A 15,086-nucleotide genomic window follows, 5' to 3' on the forward strand; every position below is an offset into this window, starting at 1 on the left:
GTAGGAAGCTGGAATCTCCATTCAGAGCTGGAAATCCAATCCAGCCCCCCACTCTGAAACCCAGGCATCCTAAATGATGACTTAACTGCTGGACCAAATGCCGATCCTGTGCCTTTTGGCCAAATACTCCCCACAAGTGTCCTGAAAGGTCTGTGTGGATATATGCAGTGTGACTGGAGCAAGGTCCATGTGGGTATATGCAGTGTGACTGGAAGCGAGGTCCGTGTGGGTATATGCAGTGTGACTGGAAGCGAGGTCTGTGTGGGTATATGCACTGTGACAGGAATGAGGTGCCCAGGATGAATTGGAAGTCCTGCTCCTCTGACCCCTCAGTCAGTGCCTATTTTGTTCAGGTGTTAGGATGACTTGTTTTGCTTTCTCCTGGTGACATCTTTTACGTTTAGCTAATCAGTTGCTATCTTTCTCTTTAGGATTTGATACCAGTATTTTGCCAATTTGCAAGGATTCACTTGGTTGGATGTTTAACAGGCTTGACACAAACTATGATCTGCTGTTGGACCAGTCAGAGCTCGGAAGCATTTACCTTGACAAGAATGAGCAATGTACCAAGGCATTCTTCAATTCTTGTGACACATACAAGGACAGTTTGATATCTAACAATGAATGGTGCTACTGCTTCCAGAGACAGCAAGGTAAAAGATGAGAAACGCACAGATTCAAATATTATCTATTCCTTCACAAAAAAAAATGAAGCACAGATTATGCCCCTCTCATTTTGATTAGCTTTTTTATCTGATTTGAGTGTTGAATAGTAGAACCAAAAGAAGCTTGTTGGAAAAAATTCTACTAAGGATGCAAACATGCTAGACAAGATAAAAATAGTAATTAATATTGTGTATTAATGTACTTTATTATGGTTTCTATTATGAACCACCAAGAAGCATAGTTCTCTCAGAGAGATGAGAACACGGATATTAAAAGTAGTCATTAAAAGTAATTTGCTATCTGCTTTGCCTGTGGTATAAAATAAATGGCTTTGTTTTATTCACCATGCTATGGAGTTTTAATGTTCTGTGTTGGGATCTTATTAAATGAACTGAATGAACCACAGCATTCGCCAGAAAGCTATTAGTACTTGCTAGATTTTAAAATGACTTTAGTTTTCCAAACTTTCCAAAATCACTTAGCAAGAAAAGTATTGTCATACTCTGGAAGAGGTAGGCATGGTAAGTGTTGGAGTGTGCCATCCCTTTCCTCTTTAGGGAATGTAAATGAAAGCGGAACAGGTTATATGTGCAGAGCCTGCCGGTTAAAATTATGTCAAGTATGAATAGGGAAATAGATCCAAAAACTGCAATGCGATACATTTTGGAAAACCAAGGAAGCAATTGTATACATAACTGTGATGCTAATTTAGGAGGAAAACTAAAAAACAAAACAAGGAAAAACAAGCTTGAAACTTTGGTGTACCTTCTATAGTAAAGGCTGTTTTAAATTATTGGTAAGAGAGTGAACATGGTACTTTATAACTGGATCTCATAATTTAGTAATGATTGCAAAGACACAGCGGTTCGTGTGTTTTTCCCTGACATTCTGTTCTATTCCAAATTGGCACAGGCCACTACAAGTGCATCGCTATTGTTGCAGTGAGTGTTATCAATGTTTAATATAGAATAGTGTGTGAAAGATCCCAGAGGTGAGTGTATAAATCTAGGATGAAGAACCACAAAATATGTCATTTTCAGAAACAACACAAGAAGTTCTTATTGGTTTAGAATAATTGTGAATTCAGTGACTAAACAAAACTTTATATCCTAGTCATTTATTTTTTCATTACAATTCTAACATATACTTCAGGATTTTTCATAAACGCACAGCACTGTGTGGCAGGAACGCAATCAGGGAACATAAGCCCTGTGAGATAAATCTGCTTATTGCATCACCTTGATGTTGAAACAAATTTTGTGTTTAAAACTTGAAGTAATTAGTTGGGCAATTCACCCTCCGTGTAGAATAGTAAACAGCGATGGTAAGGAAACAATTCAAAGTCAAATATTACATCTCATCGAGCCACCTCATCCACAACACTGTTTAGATTTATCTGAAATCTAAAATGTTCCATTAAACTAAGCTTGTGGGCCTGGCTGCCATGCTCATTCAGTGAGGGGCCATTGGAAGTTAGAGACGAGTGTTGCTGGAGGCGGTGGACATGGGGGAAATTTTGTGTGCCCCACGCAGTCACCAGCCCTCGCCAGTGAGAAGAATGACAGACAGCATGGTGAGCTGACATTACAGCTGAGACCAAAGCCTTCTAACATCACACAGTGCTGATGTGTGTAATTGGCGCTCTGATGCCATTTGAAAGAAGCCTTCCCTTTGTGAGGGTCACTTGTGTTGTGTGGATAGGAGCCATTCAGGTGGATTCACATTGTGAGACTGAATGACATTTTAAAAGTAAATGAGTATTTTTCCTGTTTATGTTCTACATAATTTCTATGAATCATCCAATTCAGTCATTCTGAGGAAAACCAGGATGATGTACTACTACTAGCAATGATCTGTTACAAATAATACTTCAGAAAGTGTGTATTTCTGTCTGAACAGATGATGATCATGAAGACATCAGGATAGATTTGATAGGTTATAGAGACACACATTTATCTATCATCTCTTTACCTATCTAATTTTGTCCTCATTCATAACCCAACTACAGTGCACGTGTCTTCCACAATCATGCAACGAAAAGCACAAGTTTGGTCACATAGGAATGACACGTTCTTTGCCTCCCCACAATCCTTGAAGTAACAGTTTTATGTCATTGCAGACCCACCTTGCCAGACGGAGCTGAGCAACATTCAGAAGCGGCAAGGGCTGAAGAGGCTCCTAGGTGAGTAATAGATCACTCTGCTGAAAGCTTTATTGCCCACATAAATAAGCCCAGGGAAACAACAGCATAAAATCAATATTAATCCAACAAATACGGACTGCATAGAATCTCAGCAACAGAATTTATGAACTTTTTGAAAGCCATTAAACTTGCTTTTATTATCTTACCTATTGAAAGATATTATGTCTGTTTTATTACCCTAATATAATGTTCATTTGGAAAGTTATTAGATAGGACAAGTGATTTGAACAATACTGAAGTGAAAACATCACCAGAAACTTTAATTTTCTTTCCATGGTCAACAATTTAACAATCGATGGCTATGATGTTTAAAGCAAGGACTTATATAGGTAGGATGAACTCATTCTCCATGTACTTCAGGGACATTTAAACATGGTCAAAGTTATTTTCGTTATTCAGTTTTGTATATGCAAACGATTGAATTGTCAGGCACATATGATAAGTGAAAGATCATTTCAGATTTCACCCACATTTACCTATAAAGAATTTGTAAACTATCACCTCTAATACATGTTTATTCTTGTCAACATGCAATTTTTAACTAGCAATGTTAAGGAAAAGTTAAACTCCTAGCAAGTTGCAAGGAGAGTATATTGTCATACATTCTTCACCTAGCTTCTCCTAAAGATGGAATGTTGCATATATGTATTGGTCATCATTCCGTTGTAAACCTGAGAATCCACTTTGCCATCAGCCTCCTCACTGACCCTCAGCCACTGCGTGTATTTGCATGTGTTTCACAGGACAGTACATCCCCCTGTGTGATGAAGACGGCTACTACAAGCCAACGCAATGCCATGGCAGTGCTGGGCAGTGCTGGTGTGTGGACAGATACGGAAATGAAGTCATGGGGTCCAGAACAAATGGTGTGACAGACTGTGGTAAGGAGAAATGTTTGTTGTGTAACATACGTTAAAGCACTTTAGAGCTTTATTCATTTGTTGAAATGTTTAATATGAATCTATCACAGGATATATAGTGATAGAAGGAGTGATCGAAAGATTGATAAAAATACTCCGAGCATATTAAAACTTATATGGGGAGCCTCTAAGTTGCATAATTTAGATACATGAGGATAATGAAATTAGTCACTCTCCCTACTTAACAATCAGACTATTTTGCGTAAGGCGTCTTTCCCTCTCAGGTGACAGGTTCTTTTCATCCGTTCTTCTCCAAGTCAGCAGACCCTCATGTGTGCCGTGACCCCAGCGAACTCCCTGGAATTCTTTCCAGAGTATGGGGGGAATTGGTAATGTTTCTGAGAAGAAGCTCAAGATGTTTTTGAAGTAAAATTTCTTGCATTGCATTTTCATGAACATGTCACTTGTTTCAGTGAGGAAAATGTAGGCTGTTTAAAGAGTAATTATAGTAAATATTTCAGTTCTTTTTGTGAATGTGCATTTTATGTGTAAATCTAACATAATGTAAGAATCAAGCCATGCATCAGATTCAGGCACTTAAAATCTTCAATTGCGTTAACTTTTGTGTTTCAAAAAACATTCTTCCAGATTACAGGTTTCATGTCAATATTTTTGTATTGTGAAGAAATTTCACCAGACAAATCACAGTGGTACACACTATTGCCACACAAATACAGCAGGAAATAATGGGTTATGTTTTTACTAACACAAGTTATCATAAATGAAAATAAAATACTTAGTCTTGCTTTATGTACTTGTTTCATTGGTAGAGCAATATTATTTAGGAAAAGATAAACAGTAAATAAGAACAAATATTCTAACTGCCTCTTCAGTTCATTTTTTGCATTTACTTATTTTGCAACTTTTTGATAGCATTGTTTTGATTTTCTTTCGTGGCTCATGCGATTGGGTTTTATTGGGAAGAAAATAGCATTCAGTGGCTACTTATTCCGCTTTAACTTATAGAGAACATGCCTTTGTAACTTGTAGTTTAAAGCAGTTGCATTATTTCTTCCTTGAGTTGTCAGTGAGGCCAGTGGTAGGAAAAGAGTTTTAATTTCATATGTGAGTAATAAAATTCTGCAGAGTGGAGTCATGTAAGTGGATAGGAAAATCGCTTTGGATTTGCACTTCTGAATTTTCTTAGCATGTTACCGTTAAGAAAAGTTGGCTAATAGAAAACATTTGGTTCACATAAGATGGAAATTTCAGTGAGTTCCCCTGGTAGTATGTGTTGTAATTAGCTGTAGATAATCGTAATATTAGTATATTAGGCATGCTAGAAGATAAACACATGAGTATGTGAGAAGTTGAAAAGGAAACACATGACAAAATACAAGGGCAGTATTATCTGCCTAAATTATAAAAGCTCCTTTAACATATGTTTAAAGCTACTAACCAATTATTTTGGTTTTTGTTGATATAGAAACAAATTCTTGCTAATGTTCTTGCTTCAGATGTCTCGCTTAGATGTCCCCAAGGTGTCTTCATTATCTCAGAAGGCTGCCTTCCTTTCTGGGGACTCGAGGGAAACTCCGTCTCCCCGCATTTTCTGCTTTCTTGTAGCCGAGGGATGTGAGCATTCAGAGACCATTTCCCCTGACTTCAGCTCGCAGACCATTTGTCTGGCATCCTATCTTCCTCCATCTAGAAAAGGTTGCTTGATTTTAAGGTTCCAGCTGAAAATGCATTGCCCCATGCAGTTCATTCAAGATACTTCCCGTTTCAAAGTACTGAGTTGTTCACACTTTGAAAGTTCCTTTTGCAGGCAGTGTATCCTTTATTCCAGGACTTAGAGAACACATCTTGGAACGGGATGGTGCATAATCCTGCCCCGCTCACCTGTCAGAAAGGTGGCATGTTTTGTCTGACATGTAACTTTTATCTAAATGGGTGATCGCTGTCACCTTGCAGGAGTCGTAAGCAGCACAGCTTCAGAGATGACAGCTGAAGCATGTGGGTGTTAACAAATGATGGAGTCTTCATCTTAGAGTTATTTAGGGAATGAATCTTTATCTTTGTTAAGTAAACTGAAGAACAAATTACAATTTTATTGCTAGTTTCTTCCATTTGCTTCAGAATTTTGTTTTTCTCAGCAATCCACCCAGAGCTCAGTCAAGTAAAAGTATTGCTTACTCTTTTAAAGCTATAGATTTTGAGATCTCTGGAGATTTTGCAAGTGGAGATTTCCATGAATGGACTGATAATGAGGATGATGAAGATGATATTATGAATGACAAAGATGAAATTGAAGATGATGACGAAGATGAGGGGGATGATGATGACGAAGAAGATGACCATGATGGATACATTTGAGTGATGACAGCTGAGATTAAAGTTCTACATTTCTAATATTTACAAAATGATAGCCTATTGAGAATTAATTCTTGTCCCAAAATAAAATTAATCCAAACCTCACATATATTTTGTATAATTGTCTCAAATACTGCAGCTAAAGTTATAGAACTTTATGTTTAAATAAGAATCTTTGTTTTTGAGGTTTTATATGCAGTAGGGGGAAAAACACACATAGAGTCCACCCAGACAAAAGGAAGTCATGAAGAGTTGTAACGATACGTTTTTCATAGAAACAAACTTTGCTAATTTTCCAGAAACAATGGCAGTCAATGAATGCTTGGGATCATATATGTTATTTTTCTGAGAAATATTTAAGTTGGCAACTTGCCAGTGACCTGGTACAAGGATTTTTATAAAAATCCTGAACTGTGAGTATATTGCAAACCATAGAATGATTCAGGGAGAGCGAAGATGATACCACACCATTGGAAAGGCAAGCTGAGGACTCAGAACTTCACACTGCTTTTCCATTTAGAGATTTTAATTATGAGTTCATGCTGGATGAGATAGGATGTTTGACAAAATGGCAAATACAGAAAACCATGGAATCTGAAAGTTAAAATGTTTAGTTATCCTTTATTGTTTTATTTTAATTTGGATAACAATGCCATATAGATTTTTTAGTGAATATCCTTAAATAGCATGATTTATTTAACTTTCTAGATTTCTGACCAGCAAGGTAGGGTACAGAATTAAAATTAGGAAAGTAAAGGAAAAGTTCATTTAAATCACATTTTCATAAAGCCTTTTATATTTTTCCCAAGATCAAATTTAAAATTTTAATTCTTTTATTTCCTATTTTACAAACTCGCATTTAATTTTAGAAAAATACCATAATTTTGTTCATAGTACTGAAACTTAGAGAACGTATTGTATGGTGCCTTGCAAAAATAGAAATAGAACGATTTTAGCATGCATACCAGTATAGGACATTAGGTAATGTTTACGTACACCTAATTAACAAATGAATACCAGTAAAGGTACTGCTGCTGGAATGAAGAAATGGAATATGTCTCTTTCTTTTGTTTCTTTTGTTACATAATTGCCATGTGAACTTGCTTATGATTATCTTGTAGAGCAACACTTAAGATTTAGCTGTAGCAAAAATTACTTTAATTGCTGTGTTAAGTTAGCATGTTAATTAATTGTGTAGACATTTTGGCACACCATCATGTTTAAGTATATCAGACCAATGGTTTTGTGCCCATAATAAAAATGAAAAAATCTGTTGAGTATTACACATTGACAGCATTCATTTCAGCAATGGGTCAACTGATTTCCCAGTATACGACTCATTGAAAGCAAAATTGGTGGATTCTTTCCATTTACTTTCTACACACTGAATAAAAACCTTAATGTTGACTTTATGTAAATTTAAGGTATAATGCATTTTCTTTTTTACTGTTTATGTATAGTTTACAAAATAAAGACTCTTGTAACCAAACTGTTGCTTAGTGACTTTTGTGGAATATAGATAATACAAAGGGTCCCTAATCTATTCCCTTATTTTTATTTTTTTACATATAATCTATTTTCATTCTATGTAAAAGACATAGAGGTGGGAGTGGAGGGAGCAACTGAGAGGGGATCCTCTTTGGATTTACCCAGCAAAGTCCACAACATGGGGCCAGGACAAGTCAGCTAGGAGACCATGGCCCATCGTCCACACAGCTGCCAAGAAGCCCGATGCCTGAGCCTTTCTCTGCTGCCTCACTGGGTGCACATCAGCAGGAAGGAAGGAGAGAGGCAGGGATGGAATGGGTACAGGCCTTCTGACCTGGCACTCGGGGCTGCCCCCTGGAGGGCACCTGACCAATGCAGCAAGCCCTTGCCTCTATTCCTTAACATTTAAAATGAACCTATCAAGAACTAGCTAACAAATATTTCTGAATTTGGAAACAAGAGCTCTTGGCATCTGGAATGTTATTTTTCGAGACATGTAAAAAATGTGCTTACTGGTCTTGTTTTAATTTCTATCATTTGATCAATTTTCTTGACTAAAGGGTGCTATTTGTGGAATCATTTTTATAGTATCATACTGTACATATTTAGCCAAATTACATCAGCAGCCACATTTTGGACCATGATTAATTTGTCTTGTTTATTTAAGAAATGAATAGGAATCACAATTATAACTTGTGGATTGATTAGGAAAACATAAAACAATGTAGTTTTGAAGTTCAATTAGCAAGTTTCACCTTTTAGACTCTCAGGAGAGCAAATATTTAAACAGCAAACATAAAATTGAAGATACATTATTAAACTATTTAAAGAGCTTGTATATTGTATATGTCTATAGAAATCTTTGTGAATGTGCTGGGTCTCTTATTCATGGTTCAATTAATTTGAATATCTTGATTCTTAACATGTTTACTGCCTTACATGGAATTCTGATTTGCAAACATGAAATAATACAATTATACTTCATTTCTTTCTTGTTCATGATGAATGCAGTAATTCTTCTTGTGTTTTGTTCAGGTAAAGTAAGCAAACACAAAAATTCAGAATAGTTAAAAGTATATGGAGATACAAATAGATAATAATTGCGAGCCCCCTGTAATTTATTCCTTTCAGCATTATGTTAAACCTAATAGCTAATACTGAGGTGCGTATAACAAAACAACTCATTTTCCACTATTCTAACATATTCATATATTATACAAAATATCACATTTTCACGTGTGTCTTAAAAATGTTGTGAACTTAACTTCGTGTACCTTGGACCAGTACTTAAGAGAACTCTTGTAAACGGACATCTGAGCTGTGACTGTGTCACCTCGCTGGGGGCTGTCATTCAGGGGAGTACTTCGAATAATTCTTCTTTTCCCTCCTCCACGTCAATAGGTTTCGCCATCTTTGTGCTATCTAGTATCCATATTACTTAGTTTCTGTCTTAATACATATCTTAGAGAAGAAAATTAGGAGAAATCAGCACATACTGAAATATATCAAAAATTTGTTTTAAAATTTAAAAAGAAAGCTGCATAGCTATTAAAAAAAGAATGGTAAGTGAAAAAAATGAAAGTACGCATGTGAAAACATCCAAATTCGGCTTTTTCTAAGTATCTGTGGGGAGTTTAATTTTTGTGTTTTAATGGAGAAGCGCTCTGTGCATCTTCAGTATGCACACATCCGAGTGTGGAGTCTGTTGCTGGCATCTTCCTGACCGAGGGCAGCTTTGTGCACTTACCCGAAGAGGACAGAGGCTCCGTGCAGCACAGATCTACTGCAGGAGTTCCTATTTCTTCCCTAAAGTAGGTATTTGCTAAATGTAGGAGTTTGTCTTTAAGATTATAAGACAAGAATTGCTGTCTTACTAACATTCACAAAATATGTTTTTATAGCTGTTTCCTCTTTGCAGCTTCATTTGTGTTCCAGCTATCCGCTAAGTATCTTTAAAAGGTGGTCACATCACGTGTCGACTGGATTAACAGGGAGTGACTGAGGCATGTTGAGGATGATATACGCACTTAGGCAATCATTTGTGTTATTTTGGGAATGTGACAAGGAAAAATCTTTTCAATAAATGAAAAAAGAACATTAAACCCGTGTATCTTAGCTGACTTCAACATATCTGTCTTTTAGCTTTGAACTGGCGATTCCAAGAGAAATGAAGTAGAGTGTCTACATGTTGACTGTGCATGACAGGATGCTTTAGATGCTGTGTAAACTAAATTCCTACACTACACTAAGAATTGGACATTGATATTCTTGTATTATAAATTAAGACTCATACAAATCCCACTTACCATACCTAGTCAGTTTCTCATTTCTGCACACCTATTTTAACCCGGCTTCGCTTTCTCCATCTTCAAGGAGTCTCATAACTTTTATATCCAGTCTTTGATGGTGTCCCTTCACTTTTAAATGTTTTGAAAGCTATTTCAAATATCACTAACATGCCACACAGGGTGAATAAATTATTTTGTTTGCTTAACGAAGCATACTTACATAGGTGTCCAGCTTCTAGAATCAAATTCCTGGACTTCATATGCTACTGCTCTATACCGTAATGCAAACTACTGACTTAGCTACGAGTTTCTTCACCTGCAATATGATAGTGCTGTAATCTACGTCATTAGGCCCTGGTGAAGCTATGGTGAGAATGTCCATTAATACCTAGTTGAAATAGGGTAGCTATGACACAAAAGAAAGACAAATAAAACAAGGAATGTGCATACTGGTAAAAGCCATGGACAGCATCATCTGAGAACCAGGACTTCAGTTCTACTTCTGCCACTCGCAGGTGCATGGCTTTTTGCAAATAGTCTGACATCTCTCCAACTTATTTTTTTTTTCTGCAGGAAAAATACATTAATTCTTACCTAATATGGTCATGGGCATGAATTATACACTTGCTGCGTATGATTTCCCTTAAAAGAGTGGCTACTTTGTAAGCATTAAGTAATATTAATAAGAAAGAATTATGAAATCAACATACTAGCAGCATTTTTGCTTTTATTGCATGAGCAAGCCTGTAGTTTGGAGACATTATATGACTGCTGAATTTACCAGACATCAATTAGAAAGTGAAGCTCAAACTCAACTGACCCCCACTCGGTACCACCTTTCACTTGACCGCTCAATGATGTTCCTTCTTAGAATATACCTTCTATTTAAGTGCTAACATTTCTGAACATTAATTGCCTACAATTTTAGATGGCTTATCTGAAAGACTGGTTATTCATGGGAATGCCATATATAACTTAACCATAATTGCCACTCTCCGTGTGTCTCTTTAATAAGGATATTAAGCATTACTAACTTTCATTTTTTTCTGGTTCTTTGGGGATAAAAGTTATTAACTCCTGGAATTGAAATGCAAACAATAATCAAATACTATACAAAATTTGTTTTAGTATTCAACAGAGGTTGCATCAAGATGTAATTTTAAACTTATTATGTTAAAAAAGAGTTTTGGGAAAGCACTATGTATAATTTAAAGATAGTTTAGCATTAGGGGAACACAGAGGAAATATTAGAGGCACTGATAAGTAGAGACAGGGCGGTGTAACTTTCTCCAGGAGTCTCAAAAAGTATTAACCTGAATCATGTTGCATTAAAGCATTTGACAACTCTTACTTTCATCATATGAGTTAACATTAGTAGTGAAAAAAGGGCATGACTCAGCTGATGAACTCTTTGTCACATTAATTATGCCAGACACAATCTCCCTGTTCTTACAGTAACTATTTAATATTTTCCTATTTAGGGACAACATACCAAGGTCTTATTTTTACACCAAACAACAGATCCCTTTTCAGAGCAAAATTCATGATCTGGAAAAAGACTAATAAAAGATAATAGAGAATGCCTTATTAAATATCCCTGTCAGAAAACTAACTAAATCTCTAATTTGGACAACAGTTTCTCCTTACCAAATAAAGTTCCAGCAAAGAATTCACATGCCTTTCTGTTTGGACAAAAAGGTGTTTGGTCTGGGAGTGAGCCGGACGTTCATGTGTGTTGTGGAGACTGTGAGCTTGTTCTTTAAAGTGTATGTTTGAGTTTAACTTTCATAATTGCAGAAGCAGTGATGATGTATGTTAGTTTTAGACTAGTTTCTAAAATCCATGAGAATAATTGATAAAATGCTGTCTTCACATCAGTGTGTATGTGTCAATTTCCTATTTTTACATTTGTAACGTATTTTATTTATTGGAGCATCCGAGAAATAGGGAAAGAAAGAGCGCTCTTCCAAGACTGCCCTGCGCAAAAGGCCAGAAGTGGTAAGGGATTGGCCGTGCTGGGGGCAGCGCCTTACAGGTAGCTGCCACTGGGATTCAGAGTCAGCAAGAACCTGGTACTGACATGGATTGCAGCCAGTCTTGCCTGGACCTCAGCCACTAGACCAAATGGTCCTAGATAGACCCCAGTATGAACTAGAACTTCACCCAGGCCGTTTCAAGTGAAGGGAAACAAGGAACAGTTAGGCATGCTTTACACTAATTACTGTAGCTGCTTGGCACTGAATACATTTCAAACATGCCAGGGCTGTGTTAGCTTTTGAAAGTTGAAGCAGTCTTGCTTCCAGGGTGATGAGAATATACAGCCTACGTGGTTAGAGCTGGAACTCAATGATTTACCCAGTGAACAAATAGCTTTTTAAAGTGCTCTCTCTTTCTATGACTAGAGAGTAATTCTCATTTAAATTCCCATCCCATTTTGTAAAGAAATACGCAAACTGTAGGGTGTCATGGAAACCCTGGCAAATCTCAATGAAGAAGGTGCAGTAGGTCCCAAACTACTGCCAGTAGTGTCTGCTTGTGTTTATAATTATCCCTAATGGGATGTGACTACGTGGCTGGTTTTCTTTGGCTAATGATACATTCTGCAGTGAGCTTGGGAATAGCAGTGCCAAAATATGGCCTAAGATCTCACAAGATGAAAACAGCTCTATTGAATTCTTCTCGCGTGGCTGCCACCTGAGTCCCTTTAGCGCCCGGACATGTTGCTGTGTTTTAACAACCAAAACAACCTCCCTCTCCCTAGACAGTGTCTCAAGTAGACTAACACAAGCCCTTGGTCTGTTCAAAGAGCTGATCATTTGGAACAGAGTCCTGTGGTATGCCGTAGGGGACATGTGTTAAACATTTATACATACTGCAGTCTGCATTTTCATTCTTCATGATGAAGGGGAACAATGACAATAAGGCAAAAAAGAGAAAATTTATGTAACAGACATTGCACGTTATCACCGAAGAACCTGCTACAAATGTAGTGTATCTTAATAGTCACTTGAAGGACATTGCTAGGCCATTATTCATATATGCTTTATAATTCATATGGCTACCCTGGGTTTGTAATGCTCCATGAAATGTTTTGTGTCTCCAGTTTTTATCCTCTTCTTTCAGGCTTCCAGAAGTAAAAGCGACACATTCTAGGAGAAGAAACAAGTCAGTTCATTCGAAAGTTGTGAGTGTTCGGATCAAGAAAGGTCATTATTTCTAAATACAGCTAATCTTGGGAAACAAGACTAGATTTTCTGATTTGTGTAATCCCTCAGTATTGCAGAGCTTGGATCAAATGGTCTTTTTAAATATAATACTCAGTGAAGAATGAGATTGTTCAAGCCTGCTAAAAGCTTGTGTGAGGTCCAGAGCAAACATCGAGAGGCCATTCTCCCTGGGCCCCCAGCTCATTGACCTATGGTTGCAGCTATAGTGTTTGGTGGGAAGCTCACCATTTGTCAGCTGCCCGATAATTTCTTCAACTGTGTGACACAGAAATTGCTCCACGCTTTACTAATTAGTCAGAGCTCACCAATGGGGAAGATTTTCTGCAGTTTCCTACCCAAACAGGAAGGAATCGGGGAACCCTTAAAAACCAAGAACACTTTCAGAAACTTCAGTCTCTCTCTTTTCAGGAGACACCCCATCTCCGTAATCCCTCCTGGGAATTGCTTTTCCCCTTCCTTCTTCTGTTCGCAATCACTTATTCATTTTGCAAATAAAGTTTTTCTCTCTGTCATCGATTCCTGGCCCCCCAATCTTTGCCAGTTACAAGGCACACACATCATTGAGCAAGTCTTGCTGAGAAAAGCTGCTATGAGATGGGTAAAGGAAAAGAGAAGCAGCTGAGTGCCCTGGTCAGACATGAGAAACACTGAACAAGCTGCAGAGCTGACCTCAAAGGTCGTGGCTTCTCACAGACTGGGCAGAAGCATCTATGTTTCTAAAGGACTACAAAAGGGCTACAAAAATGCATAAATAACATCAACTGCATGTGATGCTTTATTTGGGTTCACAGACCTTTTGTGTTACATTTAAAAATGTAACAGAATTTGTCTGGAAGTAGAGACGCATACTGCATTGTATCCTTACACCTGTATATGAGAGTCTCCGTTACACAGCTACTATATATCCCCTTAAATGAAAAGCCACAATACAAAATCAATAACAGGAAGAAAAAAAGAAATTAACAACACCATGATGTTAAATAACATGCTGCTGAATGACTAATGTATCACTGAAGAAATGCATATCGAACAACTAAGTGAATGATTGGTTTAATGACAATTTAAGTAAAATTATTTATTTATTTTCATTTATTTGAAAAATACAAAGGGAAATAGAGAGGGAGAGAGTGACAGGGTGACAGAGACAGACAGTGAGAGATGGGATGAGAGAGACAGAGATATGTTTTCATCGGCTGGCTCCCTGCCCGAGCAGCCAAGAGCTAGAGCTGAGCTTGTCTGAAGTCAGAATTCCAGAACTCCACCCAGGTGTCAGGTGGGCAGCAGGAGTTCAAATGCCCAACGAGTTATTTGCTGCCTCTGAGAACAGACATTAGCAGAGAGCTGCATAGGAAGCGAGGAGCTGGGCTTGAAGCAGATTCCCTGCACAGGGTGGAGGTTTCCCAAGTATTGTTCACCTGCTGTGTCAGACACCTGCCTCGGCAACAAGGAAATCTGACTTTTTTTTCTTTTTTCATTTTGTGCTACTCCATACTTCCCATAGGATTCTTGCCTTGTATTAGATATTTTAGAGAATCTGCATAATTTTTAAAAGTTTAGACTGGGGAAAGAAGTGAATATGAACATCTCTACATTTGTTATGCTGCAGTTGGTCATTCCTCCTACACATTTCAACTAACATCGAAGCAGCGACATGATGCAATGGAAGCCAAGGTTTCCTTGGCAAATCTTCCTGGTTCCTTTCTGGTTCTGCATCTCTCCATGTGTTGACTCACACGTTCTTAGCCACACACTACAGACAGCCTCTGACTTTGGCTTATTTCATTCAGTGTTCCGCTTCCTCTGGCTTTGGGCTTTTCTGCTTCCTTTTGTGTGACTCTGCATTCTACTCCAGGTTAGTGCGCAGCTTTGGGACAAAGTTGAGGCAGAGCAGATATTTTTAGAATCAAAAACTTTAAAACATCCCCTCAAATAACACCCTTCCTTTTGGTTCTGTCGTTTATGTGCTAAGAAATCCGCTAAG

The 15,086-nt window shown here is 37.6% G+C and overlaps 1 protein-coding gene across 1 annotated transcript in view; it reads left to right on the forward strand.

Annotated features, from left to right (window-relative positions):
• The window catches only part of SPOCK3 (SPARC (osteonectin), cwcv and kazal like domains proteoglycan 3), a 145,939-nt gene extending 139,787 nt beyond the window's left edge, over positions 1 to 6,152 (forward strand). Inside the window, exons 8-11 of the mRNA XM_058657472.1 lie at positions 432 to 653; positions 2,786 to 2,848; positions 3,613 to 3,750; positions 5,936 to 6,152. Coding sequence (XP_058513455.1) covers positions 432 to 653; positions 2,786 to 2,848; positions 3,613 to 3,750; positions 5,936 to 6,105 — 593 coding nt within the window. The 3' untranslated portion in view covers positions 6,106 to 6,152. The remainder of the gene's footprint in view (positions 1 to 431; positions 654 to 2,785; positions 2,849 to 3,612; positions 3,751 to 5,935) is intronic.
• Positions 6,153 to 15,086: the final 8,934 nt, after the last annotated feature.

The sequence above is a fragment of the Ochotona princeps genome, chromosome 32 (assembly GCF_030435755.1).
Source record: "Ochotona princeps isolate mOchPri1 chromosome 32, mOchPri1.hap1, whole genome shotgun sequence".
In the NCBI taxonomy this organism is placed as follows: Eukaryota; Metazoa; Chordata; class Mammalia; order Lagomorpha; family Ochotonidae; genus Ochotona; species Ochotona princeps.